Here is a 17,666-nt window from a genome sequence, read left to right as displayed (position 1 = left end):
AGAGAGACATGGACATAGTAGACTGAGTCCAGCAAACTGCCATGAACATGATAAATGGATCAGAACATCTGACCTAGAAAGAGAGACCAAGATCTGGGAGTCTTCAGCCTAGAGAAGAGAAAGTTCAGGGAGATCATATCAATGTGCATAAATACCTGATAGGGCAAGGGTGGAAGTAGAGGAGACTGAGCCAGAGTCTTCTCAGTGTTGCCCAAGGAAAGGACAAGAGGAAATTGGCACAAAGTGAAATACAGGAAACTCCATTTTACACACAAGGAGGAAAAAAACCCAAACAAACCTGCAAGGGTGATCAAATGCTGCAACAGGTTATCCTGAGAGGCTGTAGAGCCTCCGCACTTGGAGATATTAAAAACCCAACTAGACATGCTCCTCAGCAATATGCTTTAATTGACCCTGCTCTGTGCAGTGGTTGAAACAGTAGTGCCTCCAGAGGACCCTTCCAGCCTCAGCAATTCTATGCTTCTGCAGTTGTGAACAACTTCACACAGGAAAACTGACACCACCACCACTCCTCAGACCTTGACATCCTATGAAGTTAAAAGCCTGTTTAAAAGCTTTTGCACTTCATATGAAACTGTAACAATCAAGGCACCATTTTATCTTTTGTGGAACTAAATTTCCCACTTAAGTCTGGATCCAGGAACTGTTACGGCAGCATTGCCTACAAACCTCTGACTGGGGACCCACATCTTCATTACATCAGTGAACCGTACCAGTGGTTGAATCGCACCTTTAATTTCAAGAAAGAGAAGAAAACGTGGCTCTCTTGTATCCATGACAATGATTATAATACCTTGTATTTGGACATAACGCAAGAATGAGACAGCTCCTCTCAGACTGACGATGAAGCTAGCAGCTTCTGGCTTTCCTCAGATGGACTTACCCACCTAATAAGTATAGGACAAAGACCATAAGCCACACCAACATTTTGAGCAAAGCTCAACCTGGTGGACAGACTCTCACCAATGCTTATCCAGCTTGTAGGTCTGATCTGGTAAGCAGAATTGTCAGTCAAATTCCTAAAAAGCCAAAGGGTTTAACATACTTGTAAAGTTAACATTACATGAGCTGGAATTCCAAGAATTTCAGGAGGTGCTCAAAAACAGATGTAGCAGTTTACTAAATTTTGGGTTTAGCCATAGTTATTAAATCTAGACCCAAGAGCTGTAGTTCAGGTGCCCATCTTCTAGAATGGAGTGATGACTGTGTATCAAAGATGGTGGAAATTTAAAGATTGTATGAAAATATTTATTCAGTAACAACAAAACTTTTAGAAACCAAGTCCTAGTCAGACTAAGCAGAATTAAATGTGCATTGGAATGTGCAGAACATTATTTGACAAGTCATTTGGTGTACTAAATTATCTTGCTGGAATAACAGGTGAGGAAACATGGGTTTTAATCTTGTTCATTTACTTTGTTTACTTCCATGGAAGTTGGCTCCTGGAAAAAGTTTACAAAATTAATTGATACATTTGATAGAATTGTCCTCTCCACCAGCACTGTGTGCATGGACTGTAACTCTAGATGTTACAGAACAATCAGGTATTAACATAATTTTTCAATTTTTTTTCCTTCACAAATTAGCATTATAGCGATCTCTGTTCTGAAAGTCTCTATAAGCACGTTTTGCATCTGCTTTGCTGTGCGGGATTCTTCCAAAAGGTTCCAGATCATTGAAGCAGGCATCAAAAACTTCATCCACAGCTTTTTCTGCCGTTTCTTTGCTAACTTTTCTAACAGCCAGAATGGAGCGAATTGCTCTGTCTCGTACACAAGTCTAAAGTGGGAATTAGATAAAGAAAAATCTGTCATTATTAGTACAAATAATTTTTTCCAGATTTTGTCAAGTATTAACTCCTACTATGTACGCAATAATTTTGCATCACAGAAGAGTCAAACAATGCCTGTAATAAGCATTAAAGTACATTTTTGTTCCACCCTGTGTTAACTGTATGTTTAAGTTTTCCATGTGCAAATGAACTATCAGGTAAATAAAAGACATTCCTTAGAACAGGAATTAAAATACAATTTGGCATTTGTTGTAGGTATCAAGTATTTTACAACTTGACTTGGACACAAGAGAAAATATGTCAGAAAGAAATAGACATAAATACCAGTTAGTACTTTTCGATTTCAAATGCTATAAAACATAAAGGAATGACTCCTCTACTGGCCTTCATTTTAATACCTCTCTTTATGGCAACTTTTGCTTACACAATTTGTCTACTAAAAGATAAAAAAAAAAAAAAAAAAGATGTAAACATCCCCAGCTACAAGCTAATTGCCACTTTAACATGAGCAACTACTTGGGACTCAACCCATAGTCTTCATTACTATTAAAAAGAAATTAATTCCTGTAAGATGTAACACACATGGTTATTTAGAACCCTTGTCATTCTCCTTCCTACAGTTTTCAAAGACTTTTTAGTGGGTAAAGTATTCCCACTACATTTCCTGCAAATCCTGGTTTTTGTTTGGTTCTTACTAACCATCAATTGTCAGTGGTAACACTCTACGATATGACTAAGTATTCAGGAATTTCACTCCCAACAAAAATAAGAAGGTGGAAAACAAATTTCTCATGAATCATTAAAGGTTACTAAAGGTTAATTAAGAGAAAGCAGCAAGTCCATGGCATCTGCTTCTTCCTCTGATGTCTTCAGCTATGAAGGCCGAGCTCAAGTAGGTAAAGACAGTTCATAACAAATCAGTAGACTTTAATATCTACAGTCTTTACCTGATGGTGTCCTTTTAATCCAAATTTAAACCTAGCTATTTCATTCATCAGTGTACAGTCTCCACTGAGATTAGCAGCTCGTATCTATTGAGAAAAAAAAAAAAAAAAAGCCACACAATCAGAGAAACATGGAAATAGAAAGTCAAAAAAGCCGTAGCAATTTTTTTGCTTCAGTATCTTTCTGGTGACTGCTGGTAGAGAATATTTCCAGGGCCACTTCTACTTATTAAGTACATATTACACTTTATAGCCACCCTCTTAGCCTCAATGAACTGCAAATATTACTACAGAACCTGTAAGTTTCTCCAGGGACTAAGTCTCACGTATTTCCAAAGCTTAAATGAATGAGCAGAAGAGATCATATGTATATGTATGCGTATATATGTATATGTACAAACTGCTAAAAGAACATGGAAAGTAATGTTCTACCCAGTCTATATCAGAAGCTGATACAAGAGTCAGGAAGAAAGGCAGACACCTTTCAAAGACTACAGCTGCAATATCCAGAAGAGCAGTAACCCACCTGCTTTAGGAAAAGCCACATTTAAATGAGTATATATATTTTAGCTTGTTAACTGTCCTGTCCTGTATATTGCAATTTCTTTTGTCTGCCAACTGTACCACACCCTACTTCCTCAGTTAGGAAATATAACTAAAACTAGATTTCCTATAATTAAGTACCAGAGTAAGAATAAATGCATGGAAAATATTAAATATAAAGAATTAAAAAGCTGGCAATAAAAATTGTAAACACTGTATAATAAAATAAGCATCAAAAGACTTGAAGCAAACAAATAATCTCAACAAGAGCAAGAACAAGCACAATCTCGTTTTATAGATGTTCTCTAATTTTATGTTTGAGGCTTACATGCTTTATTCTGAACCATGTAAATGCTTAGACAAAAAAATTGTAGATGATAGTTAATAATTCTGAATTATCATATTGGGTTTACATGGCAAGATGTTGGCAGCAGGGGCCTGCCGGGGTGGCTTCTGTGAGACGGAGAGAGAAGGGGCTTGCCCCCATGTCAGACAGAGCCAGTTTCAGCTGGCTCTAAAACAGACCTGCCACTGGTCAAAGCTGAGCCCATCAGCGGTGCTAGTAGTACCTCTGTGATGACACATTTAAGCAAGCACAAGAAACACTACATGGCAGCTGTGAGAGAGAGAAGTGAGAAAAACGTGAAAGAAACAGTCCCACAGACACCAAGATCAGTGAAGAAGGAGGGGGAGGGGGTGCTCCAGGCACCAGAGCAGAGATTCCCCTGCCACCTGTGGAGAAGACCATGGTGACACAGGTTGTTTCCCTGCAGCCTGTGGAGGGACGCAGTGGAGGAGATAGCCACACTATAGTGCGAGGAAGACCCCATGCCAAAACAGATGGACGTGCTCTGAAAGAAGCTGCAGCCCTTGGAGAGCCCACACAGGAACAGGTTTTCTGGCAGGAACTGTGACCCAGGGGGGAGTGGTGCTGGTGCAGTCCATTCCTGAAAGACTGTACGCTGTGGAAAAGGACCTATGGGAAAGATCCATGTTGGAGCAGTTCATGAAGGACTGTATCCCGTGGGAGGGACCTCACACTGGAGTAGGGGAACAGCGTGAGGAGGAAGGAGCAGCAGAGACAGTGTTACGAACTGACCACAGCCCCCATTCCCTGTCCCCCTGTGCTGCTCTGGGGGGCAGGAGATAGAGAGTCAGGAATGAAGGAGCGAAGTTGAGCCTGGGAAGAAGGGAAGGTTGGGGGGAAGGTATTTTTAGTTTTATTTCTCACTACCCTACTCTGCCATTAATAGGCAATAAATTAAATTAACATTCCCCAAGTCGAGCGTATTTTGCCCATGTTGGTAACTGGTGAGTGATCTCTGCGTCCTTATCTTGATCCATGAGCTTTTTAATCTTATGAGGAGGGGGAGTCAGAGAATGGCTTGGTGGGTGCCTGGAAGCCAGCCAAGGTCAACCTCCCAAAGTTACAGAGAATGGCTTTACTGAAGCCACACAAGGTTATTTCATTAAGTTTTATCTTAAAAAGATAAAGATAATACGCGACTGTGAGTGTCTTCCACAGCAAATATGAATTCAATTAATGAATTAAAATTCATTTTTATGAAATCTGATTTATTCTATACCAAACTCATCATTTTGGTTCTCTCACATACTGTCTATAGATGAAACCTGTGCACATCTTAAGTCTGGAATCAAATATGTTCTCATTAAAAACAAACAAACCAACAAGCCACAACAAAACAAAAAACCCAGCAAAGCCACTATAACATTTTTATATCATTTTATATATTTAAAAAAAAAAACAGTTAAAAAGCCACCTAATTCACACAGTCACAAGAATGTATTTTCATAATATTAATCACAAGGGCAAGTTTTCCTGTGGTCAAATGATATGGATTACATCAGAAAGCAAATAAAAGCATGTGAATACATGAGTTGTGTACACAAGAGGAACCTTTACTATCCTGTGCTCAGTTTAATTTCACCTCCTAATACATCAATTTTTAAGGCCTTTCAAGCAGCAAATTCCTATGTCCTCTGAAAAGGACATGGAGTCATAACTAAAGTGTACTATTAGTAACATCACAATTAATCAAAAAATGTGTTATAGGAAAAGACATTTTTTTGTTAACCAAAAAAAATCTAAACAAAAATAACATTACCATACTACTGTGATAACTACCCAACATATCAAGATTTGCAGGGGAGAAAAAGAACCCTACAAACATTTGATTAATATATGAATGTGTTTTCATCTCTAACTACTCTCATTTGTTAATAACCACTTCTTGTTACAGTCACACAGTGATCACATTCTACTTAGTATGACGCTGACTTATTAATATTTGTGAAAACTAAGTTCTGAATTTAGTTTTCTGAATGAAACTGTTTAGGTTGACTTGACAGAAAGGACAAATTGTATGAACAGGATTAAACCAAATGAAGTCTGCGTAACAGCATGCCTATTTAAACATGAAACATCCCTAATAACCAGCAGTAATTAATATAATGACAACGTTAGAAGCATTTTAACTTACCTCTGAACACGCTAAGTGTTTAACATTTTTAAACCAGTCAACATGTGCACGGCAGTGATCAAAAGCATGAATCAATTCATGTGTGACCACTCGGTTCATATGGGATTGGTGGCGAATGTTGTTCTGACACAGAACAATCTGTAGAGAAAAAAAATATAGATAAGTCTTTTCACCAAGTTTCAACATCTCCCTTACTTCTCAGACACCCAGCATACACCACCTACAGCATTTAGACTCTTTAGATCAGTGTTTTTCAACATTAACGGCCTCATCATTCTGCAGTGTACTAGTTCCTATACCTTGGAACATCTTTCATTTCTCTTGTTTTCATGACTTTAACTCAGATATCAGCATTAGTAGTTTTAATCCTAGTAAAAAACACTAAAAAAAAAATTGTAGTCCTTTGAAAGAGGACAATGTCCAGTGCCTACCTGAGATGTGGCAGAATCAAAACCTCCACTGACACAGCCATCACAGTTTTCACAAGAAAAGTGCCGGTCATTGAAGACAGTGCTGAAAGGCCCAAACAAACAAAGTTATAGGGAAGAATTTGAAAAAGACCAGTTAACGTTACTACACAGAACAAGATGAATTGGTTTACATACCAACCAGACTGCTTCATAGCCTCAAGAAGAAGTTGAGCATATGGATCTAGAAAAACATTGCTGCAATCAATTTTGCTAGACAAAAGTTTTGAAAGTCATCTATAATCAAAATATAAAGACAGTCAAGGAAAAAAAAAAAAAAGGAATAGCACTACACATGCAAATTCATACTTTGCAGTATTTAATCCTAATGCAATGCAACTGGCACCTGTTACAGCTCAAGCTATGTAAAGTGATATAGATTCATGATATATACAAATATATACATACATAAATATATATATATACACACAATTCAGAAATCAAGTCACTTCCAACATTGTTAGTAGTAGACATAGAGCAGCCTATAGTGACCATCTTTTTCAGTAACATTCACAGTCAACATTACATAGCGAAAAGGGCACAAATGAACGAGAAATCCACAAATCCTCTCAAATTTTCAAGAGAAAAAAGTAGAGGACCTTCTGACAGGAAAAAAAAGCACACAGCCATTTCTGAAATCGTATTTTCTTTGTCTTAACCAAAATCAGCGAGTTCATCAAGCAGCAGCCCCATCCCGCCAGCTGCTCGGGCCCCGTCCAGCCGCCCCGGGGGGGACAGCGGCAGCCGAAGTGAGCAGCTCCCGCCCCGAGACCCCGCGGCCCAAGGTCACCACCGCAAGCCGCGGCAGGCCGTACCAGCGCGGGGCACGGACGACCCCGGTTCCACCCGGGGCGCCCTCCGCTGCGCCAGGGCCAGGGCCGGGGGCACGGGGAAGCGCTTACTCGTCTCCAGTGTCATCCTCAGCATCAGCTGGCACCTGTTGTGGAAGGTGAAAAGGCTGCGGACCAAGAAGCTCTGCGGCTTCTTGTTCCGGTCCGGGAAGAGCCGATAGCCGAAGTCATCCTCCTCCTCCTTCCCCGCCTTCGCGTCGGCCGCCGAGGCAGCCTCCCCCTGCTCCATGGCCGACCCCCGCCCCTCCCGCCGCCTGCCGGCCACCGTCCTCGGCGGCGGGGCAAAGCGGAAGAGGCGCGGCAGCGCCAATCACCGGGTCAGCTCCCTGCCACGTGAGGCTGAGGGGGCGTGGCCAGGCTGCGCGGAGGGCAGCGGACCGCGGGCCGTGAGGGGAAGCGCGGCGGTGCGCGGGCGCATGCGCAGTCTGCCTCTGCCCCTGCCGCTGCTTCTCCCCCTGCTGCCGCGGGGCCGCCGGGGCGCGGGGCCCGTCCCGCTGCGGGGCCGCGGGGCCGCACTGCATCCTGGGAGGAGGCTCGGCCGCGCGGGGAGGGCGTCCGGCGGCGGCGGCAGAAAGAGGCGGGACCCGGCGCAGGTGAGACCGGGACGGGACGGGACGGGACGGGTCGGGTCGGGTCGGGTCGGGTGTGCGGTGCTGTACCCGGCCCGCTGCGCAGCCGGCCCGGTGCCGCCTCCCGTGGCCCACAGGCGGCCTGGCCGCGCGGGGTGGGGAGGCGAGTGGGAGCCCACCCCGAAGGGCCTCGTTTGTAACTCCGAGGCGGCGAAGAGGCGGGTGTCGAAACTTAAACGGTCCGGCCGTGCTTGCGGGGCCTCTACGGCGTCAGCGTGGGCGCCCTGCGGCGCGGCCTCGGGGCTGGCGTGGGGCTCGCTCCCGGGGCGGGCCTGGCCCGCGGTGCCGCTGGGTGCTAGCCTGCTCCGTCGGCTGCCGGGCAGGCCTCTGGGGTCATGCGGCGGCTCCCCCGTGGAGCGGCTGAGACAAGGCAGCCCTCGGGTGCTGGGTAAAACAAAGGAAGGCCCTGGCGTTGGGGCTCAAATAAAACCGCCTCACAGGGTGTAAGAGCCGTGCTGCAAAGGAGTCTGCTGTCAGCGCCTGGATTAAGGTCGCTGCTCAGCTGTATGCAGCACACGCTGTTAGGCTAGAGGGTAACAGGAGCAGGCTTACGTTACGTGCTGGTGCAAGATGCTTTAGAATGCTAGAAAACACACAGCTAGATATTAATATTACATTTTCACGTGTATAAGAATATTATTTTAGTCAGTGATAACAAGAAAAGTTCAACAGATAACAATGTAGTTTCTTACCTCTTTTGAAGCATCTTGTTCTAGCTACCATTGGCCAGGGTGTACTAGTATGTATGAAATATTTGGTGTGGCCGTGCCCAGGTTTCATGAAATTAACTGGCTGAATGTTGCAGAGACAGTTCAGTATGGGGCAACAGCAGCAGGGGGGGAAGTATAAAAAACACCTTAATTGGAAATATGATGAAAAATACCCATTTTTTGGCTTTACCTAAAGTTTATTTCCATTTAGTTTCAAATAGACCAAGTATTTAGAAGATTTTAGGAAAAATATATTGCTAAGGGTCAGCATGTTACCACCTGTGTATAGGAGGTAACTAGGAAGAAGCACATCAGGGCATCTACACAGCTGCTTGCTTGTGAGGATGAATAACACTTCTGCTTTGGTAGCATTAGTTCACTAGTAATCATGCAGTGTGTTTTTTCCATCTTTTATGAGACTCTTGTCCATAATTATGGACACCACATTGTATTGTGGAAGTCATTAGCTACATTTGGACCATAAATTTTTATATTTCTACACTATTAGGTTATTGCCTTACTGGATGTTAAATAAAAAAATATAGTCCTTTTTCTCCCTTAAAATTTTTGTGTGTACTATTTCTATAAATAGCTTATGTATCCTTATGTGAGGATTGTACCTGATCCTGAAGTTTTCAGTCAAGAGGTTACAGTTATCAACCATTCGTAGCCACCTTTGTCCAAGTTTGTATTTAGTTCATCATGAATTATTCAATCATGATTGTTTTCAAAATATGTTTGCTTCATCCTTTCAACTTTTTGTGCTACGGACTGTACAAATATGTGGGTTTTTTTCTCAATTGTAACCAAGAATTTTTTTATGGTTACTTTTTACTCATGGCGTGATATTTCTGTGATAATAAAATGTTTTTCACTTAAGACACTAAAATTAAGACAACAAAATTTATGAAGACTATTAAGTATTAATAATTATTAAACAGTATTTTAGGGACTTGGAGGGCTACAGATGTGTACAAAGAGCACATTCAAAGAATATTCTGGACTTGTAATTCAATAGACTTCATAATAAAATGCCTCATGTGTTTACTCGTTCCTGTACTAAAAATGTGTGCATATTTGAGCGTACTTACTTGTAGGGGCCAAAAGTGCTTTCGGGGGTTGGTTTGTCAGATGTCTTGTTTCTGTTCAAATATAAGGCAGCATGTGTATCTTAATTGTTTTTTTTTTTTAGTTAAAACTTAAACGTCGATGTGGTAAAGTTTTTTCTACATTCTGTCATCTGGGAAACATTGCTTTAAACTAAGATCACTGTGCTTTCAGGATTTTCATTGACTTGTTGGGCCCTTTGCCTTACACTTAGTTAGGAAAGCATGACTTGTTGTTTGTTATGATACACTTGGTTTTATCTGAATGACGTGGCTTCCCTTCATTTTTTCAAAGACATGTAAATTGTGTTTCTTTTTAGTCTGTTATTATTTAATGTTCCTACTGTGCTATTGGGAAGCCTGTCTCGCGTGTAAGTCAAACTTCTTCGTTTTGAAATAGCTAGCTTCCTTCAGTACATACTTTCAACTTCTCTTTAGAAAGTTTTTTCCTTGAAATTTGGCAGATTACAATGAGTGCACCTAATAAAGCACTAGAACTACAGCTGCAAATGAAGCAAAATGCTGAAGAGCTGCAGGATTTTATGAGAGAATTGGAGAGCTGGGAAAAAGATATTAAAGAAGTGGATTCTGAACTACGGAAACAGAGCGGTGTCCCAGAAGAGGTAAAAATCACAAGTCCAGTGTCAATATTAACTCAGCTGTTCATAATGTGATAGTGTTTATAATAATTGCTTTTTGCTTCAGCAAAATTACATGTGTTGACTTAAAATATCTGAATAGAATGTATGAGCTAACCCAGCTGACTTATTCCTCATCTGAAGCAGACCAAAGATTATTCTGTAAACCGTTCCACCAACAGAGCTGTGGGGCAGTAGCATCTGGAGGTGATGGGGCCAGTACATTTTTAATTAGTTCCAGGTAGATCTAGGAGAATATTTCTGTCTGCAGTATCGGTATTACTGATTTATTGCTGACTTTTAATGTATGGAAGTTATTCTTCAGTGAGACTCCACAGAGAGTTGTCTTCTAAAACTTAACTTTGTATCATACATGTAATATTTGCTGTTATTATGTATTGAAAGATTTATACTTGCTGTCCTTAGTGGTTTTGTAGAGTTCCCAAGAACAGCTTGCTGGACGGATTTCAAAAATAAAACTAGCCAGTACATAGATACTATATCTAGATGTAGGTACTATAGATTCTTCAATGCAAGTGACTTTCACACATCTGTTTTATAATAAATTACTTATTTCAATTTAGAATTTGCCACCAATTCGAAACAAGGCTTTTAAGAAAAAGAAGAAAAGCAAAAGTAAAGTCCCTTCAAAGATAACCACTGAGGAAAACAAGAAAAACAAGATCAAGTCTTACGATTATGAAGCATGGGGAAAACTTGATGTGGTGAGTCAGAATATTTGCTTGTTAACTGAGTCTTTCCCCAGTTGATTGCTTTAAATAAGATTTTGTTATAGTGCTGAGAGTTCAGTCCACAAGTCAGAATCTTACTGTGGTGGGTACTGTATGAACATAAAAAGTAGCTTTTGCCCAGAAACGTTATGTGTTTAAAATTTGGAATATTGAGAAATATTTGAGTTTTCTATTGATTGTGCTCTCATCCAGCAGATTGAATTTGACTTTAAGGAAAAAAAAAAATGGTTTAACGATAGGTCTATTATTAGGTCATAATTCTAGTAGATCATAAGACTAAATACAGATGGCAGTATTAGGGGATAGATCTCTCACTTTTGAAGTGTGGAATATTCCTTTGTAAAGAGGACTTAAGAAGTAGAGATTTTTAAAAACACACTACTAATTCTCCTAAAGTCTTACTTGTATTATTTTGCATTGTTAAATTATAATGAAGGTAATACTTTATTTTGTCTGATTTCAGGATAAAATACTTGAAGAACTTGATAAAGAAGATAGTACTCATGATTCCGTATCTCCAGAATCAGACTCTGAAGAAGATGGAATTCGTATAGATGCAGAAAAGGCTCTTGCAGAGAAGGAAAAGGTTATAGCATTATAAATGTTTGTTATTTGCAAAGTAGCAATTTAGACGTAGGAGCATTTGTAGTTTCTTTTAAAAGATTGTCCACTGAGACCACACTTGTGGTGAAAGAATTGCCTGTTTGGAATGTTTTATGTCTGTTTTCCTGCCCGTTATTCCAAAATACAAAATTCTCACTGCATTTCTTTTTCTTCTCATCACTGATTGCAGCAAAGCCTGCCAGACTCTGCTTAATGTATGCTTATGATGAATCATTTATTGTTTTTTTGCTTTGAGAAGTTGGATTGCTGTATAGAACTGCCATATGGACCAAACTGGTGTTTATCTGAACACAAGGTCTGAATGCCCCAAACTAAATCCCTAAGAATTTAAGATTAGTCCCTTTATGAGGCCAGTACATCTGGGAATGAGGGGTGAACTTGTATGTCTTCCTTGCCTTGGTAATGGCAAGTTGGTACCAGTTCAGTTCTATCATATTTTGCAAGTAGAATACAGCGAGACCCATCTCATGCTTCATTGCCATGTGAAATAGGCTAAGTTGTGTAACAACTTCTGTGGTTCTGAGAAACATCTTTGTTTACAAACAATCACCTAACACCATCTGTCAGTCCATACTTTTCTTCAGCAGAGTTTCTTAGTTTTTTGGTTTTGTTGTTGTTTTTTTTTTTTTTTTTTATTGTCTGCATGGGTGACATCTGTATTCTTTCCCTGCTGCTGTGGAAATTCCTTGATGTATAGTTTGCAGTTTACACTGAGAAATTGAGATGTCTTTGACCATTATCATCTTGGCTGCAGTGAAGCAGTTGAGGGCACACAAGATAAAAGTTACGTCCCAGAGGAGGCAAAACTGAAAATATTTACCTTGGAAAGCAAAGATGCCAAATCTAGTTACTAAAAACTCAGAAAAACTTCATTAATTCTCTGTGGCAATTTAAGCAGCTTGTTCTAGGTTTCTGGAAATGACCTACAGATATTGAAAATCAGTATATAATAAAACCATGTTATTGCATAAATCATGAGAAGTATTTAATATGGGATACTTAGAATGTTTTAGTTAAAAGAAATATTTCACAGTAAAGCAGTACTTTGTGAGAAATGTTAAACAAAAATGTTTGAGCATTCTAAAATAGAAACGTTGAATTTTTTCACCAAAAGTGAATAATGTGTCTGTCAATGTATAGTAATTGGCTAAAAAGAATTTTTTTTCCTATTCACAGGGTAATAACTACTTTAAACAAGGGAACTTTGATGAAGCTATAAAATGCTACACTAGAGGGATGCATTCTGATCCATACAATCCAGTATTGCCCACAAACAGAGCATCGGCTTTTTATAGAATGAAAAAGTAGGACTTGTATTGTTAAATCTGTATTATTTTCTTCTTTGAAATGCTACTTTCAGATTTTCTTGTCTGGTTTTAAGTCTTGATTATTTTATTTATCATGCTGTGATACAGTCTATGTAGGACTGCTGTTGCAACCTGCTTTGCAGTTTCAAAGTAAAATAGGAATTGCCAGGATAAGGAATCTGGTGGTGTCTCTTATCTCTTTTTTTTTTCCTATACTTTCATGCTAGAAGTTCACCATCTTCTGCATTACAGTGTAAGACTTCAAAAAAAGAAAGAAGGAGAAAGTTTACTAATTTGCCTTTCAGATTCAGTGAGCTCTATTTCTAAGGCTTTAATTTCTTTTGGGGGAAGAAAGGGTCCAGGGGAGTAGGTTATTCTTTCTGTTGCAGCAAAGATTGTTGACCTCTGTTTTCCTTTCCTGTTTTGATGTATTCTGAATTGAGAGATGTTTAAATACTTGTTCTATGCCCCTTCTGAAGCATGTAAGATTTTTGCTTTAGAGAGAACCTGTAAAGCTGCAGAGTAAGCTAAATCGCTAAGTTTTGGGTTTTGTTACCTACATCTGTCCAAACTAACTCATTCATATTTTTGATAGGTTTTCTGTTGCAGAATCTGACTGCAATTTAGCACTTGCTTTAGATAAAAATTACACAAAGGCTTATGCCAGAAGAGGGGCTGCTCGCTTTGCTTTGAAAAATCTTCAAGGTGCAAAAGAAGGTGGGTCTTTTTAAAATTCTTTCCTTAAAATACATACAAGATGTTTGTCTGTCTGCTTGATTCAAGCTTGTGTGATTTGCTTATTTGTTGTAGGAATTTAATTTTAATTTCCTGTAAACAAAGAAATGAAATACCATATTGCATATTAATCTAGCAAGGTAAAATTCAAGCAGCAAGTCCAAATGATTGCTGTAGGTATTAGTAGTTCTAGAACAATTCAGCTTTAAATGTCTTAGGATGATGTGTTCCTTGAAATATCTTTGGCTTCTTAGGTAACTGCAAAAAAGGTTTATCTCAAAAGAATGCTCTTATTTTTTATACTCTGGTTACTAGCCTGTAGTTCCTACCTGAAACATTGTTTTCTGGTCTTCTGACAGATTATGAAAAAGTTTTAGAGCTGGATGCAAACAACTTTGAAGCAAAAAATGAACTGAAGAAAATTGATCAGGTAATAAGATTAATAGGCCCGAAGATAAATTAATACACCTAGTTCAATTTATATTTGTATCAACTTATAACAAGAACTGAATTCAGTAAAATCTCATGTGCTTTTTCTGTCATTTGAAATTCACTGAGGTGAAAATCTGTAAGTGAGTTTCTTCTGGATTAACTAGCGTGTATGCAAACATCAGTGTAATAGTGGATTGGCAGACTAAGACTGGATGTGTGCACCAACATCTGTTTTTTTAAAAAATCTTCCCTCAGATGTTTTTTCTGCCTCCTGTGTTAATGTTTTAGTCATGCTTAGTATTTTGGTACAGGGTAGCACAATGTATGAGAGAACCTGTGTGTTTTCTTGGCTGTAAAGCTGAACTTCTAGCCTGCTTCTAGTCCCACTGATTGCTGTCATCTGCCAAACCAGAAAGTAGGTTTAAGCCTAGCAGAACGTAATACTCTACTGCAAGTCTGATCCATTTCATGACAGGGAGAGAATGTTGATTATGATGCCCTTAGTAAATATAAGCTCACCTGTTGTAACTGTGTGAATACGCTTATACCTCTTCAACTGTAGTTTTGAAAGTGCTTGAAAAATTTGTTTTCAGAATGAAGACCCAAAGTCTCCAGTAATTGAAGAAATAAATGATTTGTGAATTGGAATGTATGTAGACAGGTTCCATGGGTCATTTTACCTTGTGCTTCAGAAATTACATACCTTTTATTTACCAAGTAATATCCTGACTCAGTCCCTCATAGAAACACATTTTCGAAAACAGTTTAGGATGATCTCTTCCATTTGCATTTGACTTACAACACAGGCACTTCTGTTAAAATGCTTGGCAGGTTTTTGCATCTTAAAAGTTTAGAGTTTATCGTAATTTATGTTACGAAAATGTGTAAGTGGGGGAAATACTTACTGAGGAAAAAATTACATCTTTGCAGGCTTTGTCATCAAAAGAAAGTTCAGAACAGAAGGAGTTTGAAGATAGAGTCAGACCAGAATTAACAGATGAAGAGAAGAAGTGCATTGAAGACCAGCAGCTCAAGCAGAAGGCTATTACAGAAAAAGATCTGGTAAGTCACAGATTCTGATGGAACAGGAGAGAACTAGCAAAGAAAAGTGTTGTGTTGTGCTATTACCTATGCAAATATGTAAATGAAATTTGATACTGTCTTGAACTTCATAAATACAATGTCCTTGATATAACCTTAATTGTTTCCCATTTTGGCCCCTCTAGGGAGGGAAGGGGGACAGTGTTTGGACTCTTCTGGAGGAATAATTATACAAGGTAGCATTTACAGCCCAAATTGTACGTGATAGATTTCAAATATGTAGCAAGATAAGTAAAACTCGAACTGTGTTTTACAAAGATCCCATTTCTCCAGTATGATATGCAACTTGATCCCTGCTTGTCCAAGTAGAGTTGCGGACTATTTCTTGTGTTTCCAAACCTCTGATTACATGGTGGAAAGTAGTTATAAAAAGGACTTCAGGGAGTGCAGGCAACAATGACAATAAAAATGTATTTCTGGATACATGGTCTTGACTCACAGTTGGCTTATTGATTTCTCCCTCTCCCCACTATTGCAATTAAGAAATAACATTATCAACTAAAACGTAATTTGCTTTCTGTTCTCCTACCTAGCTATTTAACTTCTGACTTTTTATCAATATTCAGGGTTCCTATACTGGTTGTAGGAGGTAATTAGTAGGAAAAGAATGAAAGCATACATTAAGTAAGTAATAGGAACAAAAGTTTGAAGAGGTCACAGGAAAGACATTTCAGTCTAGTGCAATACTTTATTGGCAGCAGAGTTGACTCACTGTGGGCCTGATCCTGGCGACACGGATCCTGTCAAGTCTGAACTGTGGCCTTTGCTTTTTGGCCAGTGAGTAGAGTAGTAGCGGAGAAGATAACATATGGCTTTATGTTAGTACTGAGAAGCAAAAGGTAATTTTAGTCTCTTGGAAACAAACAAAAAAAGTAATGTAATTTTGTTTTATGGAGCATTAATTAGAAAATAACAGCAACGTTTGGGCCCAAGTAATATTTGAGGATAACAGTTTCATGGATGTAGCAGGATAAAGACAGATTTGTGCAGCACAGAAAGTCATCTTGAAAGGGTAATTGTAAAGGTTTAGCTTGTGTTTAAATTCAGGAGGTACGGGGTGGCTTATCCTGCACGTCAAGAGTAAAGAAAAATCACAAGTTATAGACTTATAAGTCTGCATTTAAACTATGCATGTAGCAATTTTTTTTTATCCTTGAAGTATTAGAAAAAATTAAGATTTTTTTTTTGTGGTCTGCCTCCAAGCTTAGATATGAAGAAATATGCCATAAGTGTCTGCTCTGATGTGGGTATTCTTTGTGATCCATCTTCTTGATATTGTGACCCTCTCTACTAAAAGGGATAAGAAAAAACTTACTGCACTAGGTCTTTCTCAACGCTGTTTTTTTCTAACCTAAATATTACAGGGTAATGGTTATTTCAAAGAAGGAAAGTATGAGGCTGCAATAGAATGTTATACCCGTGGTATGGCAGCAGATGGCACCAATGCGCTTCTGCCGGCTAACAGAGCCATGGCCTATCTAAAGATTGAAAAGTAAGTAGTATTGCATGTGCTATACTGTTTCTTTCTCTGTTGTGAATTAGACAGAAGAATCATCCAGTAGATTTTCACTCAAGCTCGGTTACTGTCACTCCTCATTTTTTCTAGCATTCAGTATAGAATAAATCATATTGAAAACAGTAAGGGAGAGAAAACAACACAATGCATTTCATGGGAAAGAAGTTCTGAGAGAATAAAATAGCATCAGTATGAACTTATAGTTTCTAAAGTTTTTATTTTCATTCTTTCATGTGTGTAAAATTCTAGATACTTACCTTTCTCAGAGGACCTGCCCAAAGCTTTATGTCTTTTTTGACTATAAAACCCACTTAGTTACTAAATGTTGCATTATAAAAAGAAGTGGATTATAACTTCTGACTTCAAAGGAGTTGGATAGGAGCTTTTTCTGGAAATTGTCGTCTTTTAAAATATTTTTCTGTGACTCCACTAGGGGAGACATGTATGCATAGTTAGTTTAATTAAGCTTTATTCAGATAATCCAGTAACAGTAGGAAATGTATGCTTTCTAGCAAATGAGAGAAATTCCATATGACCATTTTGGAAGTCTGATTTTTTTTTTTTTTTTTTGACTCCCTGATGGTATGGTAGTTTAAGCCTTTTAAACTGGTAGCATGGGAAGCAGAGAGTCATCTGTTCTAACATGATGTGGCTGGGAACCTGTAGAGACAATAAATTCATCTCAAATTATGATATTGTAAACTAGGTTGCATGGGTAGTATTTCTGACACAACATTTGTAATTTAGTACTGAAGCTGTAGAGGACATCATAATGCAAATAATGTTCTCAGAGAATCAGAGGAAGTGATACTTTAATTGAATGACCAAGCCAGAAAATTGATTCTGTATGATAAATCAGTGTATCACGGGGCTTTACATTTCAAAGAGGACCCAATGCAACGGAAGCTTATTGGTATTCTTATAAACTTGTAGAACTGATAAGAACTGCAAAAAAAAAATACTGTTTCCATAAATTTAATGATAGATTGAAGGAGGA

The 17,666-nt window shown here is 39.0% G+C and overlaps 2 protein-coding genes across 7 annotated transcripts in view; one reads left to right on the top strand and one right to left on the bottom strand.

Annotated features, from left to right (window-relative positions):
- Positions 1-1,255: 1,255 nt before the first annotated feature.
- Positions 1,256-7,430, bottom strand: ATP23 (ATP23 metallopeptidase and ATP synthase assembly factor homolog). 5 transcript variants are annotated; one of them, XM_087764780.1, is made up of 6 exons: positions 7,084-7,430; positions 6,407-6,452; positions 6,233-6,314; positions 5,802-5,939; positions 2,761-2,844; positions 1,256-1,800 (listed from the first exon to the last, which is right to left on the bottom strand). In XM_087764780.1, the coding sequence occupies exons 1-6, from the start codon at positions 7,346-7,348 to the stop codon at positions 1,597-1,599; spliced, it is 819 nt and encodes a 272-aa protein (XP_087620906.1). In that variant the 5' UTR covers positions 7,349-7,430; the 3' UTR covers positions 1,256-1,596. The 5 variants fall into 5 exon arrangements, with proteins under 5 accessions (XP_087620906.1, XP_087620907.1, XP_087620908.1 ...); XM_087764781.1 differs by having other exon boundaries at positions 7,171-7,426; XM_087764782.1 differs by having other exon boundaries at positions 6,407-6,505; positions 7,171-7,305.
- A 44-nt stretch (positions 7,431-7,474) lies between these two features.
- RPAP3 (RNA polymerase II associated protein 3) overlaps positions 7,475-17,666 on the top strand; it is a 31,026-nt gene continuing 20,834 nt past the window's right edge. For both annotated transcript variants that reach the window (XR_015706348.1, XM_087764779.1), the window contains exons 1-9: positions 7,475-7,712; positions 10,029-10,187; positions 10,787-10,927; positions 11,418-11,540; positions 12,755-12,882; positions 13,481-13,602; positions 13,980-14,050; positions 14,983-15,114; positions 16,518-16,645. Coding sequence is in view for 1 of the 2 variants with exons in the window: in XM_087764779.1 (XP_087620905.1) it covers positions 7,536-7,712; positions 10,029-10,187; positions 10,787-10,927; positions 11,418-11,540; positions 12,755-12,882; positions 13,481-13,602; positions 13,980-14,050; positions 14,983-15,114; positions 16,518-16,645 (1,181 nt within the window). In the remaining variant the exon portion in view is untranslated. The remainder of the gene's footprint in view (positions 7,713-10,028; positions 10,188-10,786; positions 10,928-11,417; positions 11,541-12,754; positions 12,883-13,480; positions 13,603-13,979; positions 14,051-14,982; positions 15,115-16,517; positions 16,646-17,666) is intronic.

The sequence above is a fragment of the Nipponia nippon genome, unplaced genomic scaffold (assembly GCF_047370975.1).
Source record: "Nipponia nippon isolate SJK-2023a ecotype South Korea unplaced genomic scaffold, ASM4737097v1 scaffold_3, whole genome shotgun sequence".
Lineage (NCBI taxonomy): Eukaryota > Metazoa > Chordata > Aves > Pelecaniformes > Threskiornithidae > Nipponia > Nipponia nippon.
This window is presented reverse-complemented; position numbering and strand designations above follow the sequence as displayed.

Coding starts and splice junctions, on each gene's coding strand:
- ATP23 (XM_087764780.1), bottom strand. CDS start 7,348: ATGGAGCAGGGGGAGGCTGCCTCGGCGGCCGACGCGAAGGCGGGGAAG. Junction 2,845..5,801: donor AACACTTAGCGTGTTCAGAG/GTAAGTTAAAAT, acceptor TTTTCTCAATAG/ATACGAGCTGCTAATCTCAG. Junction 1,801..2,760: donor GATTAAAAGGACACCATCAG/GTAAAGACTGTA, acceptor TTCCCACTTTAG/ACTTGTGTACGAGACAGAGC.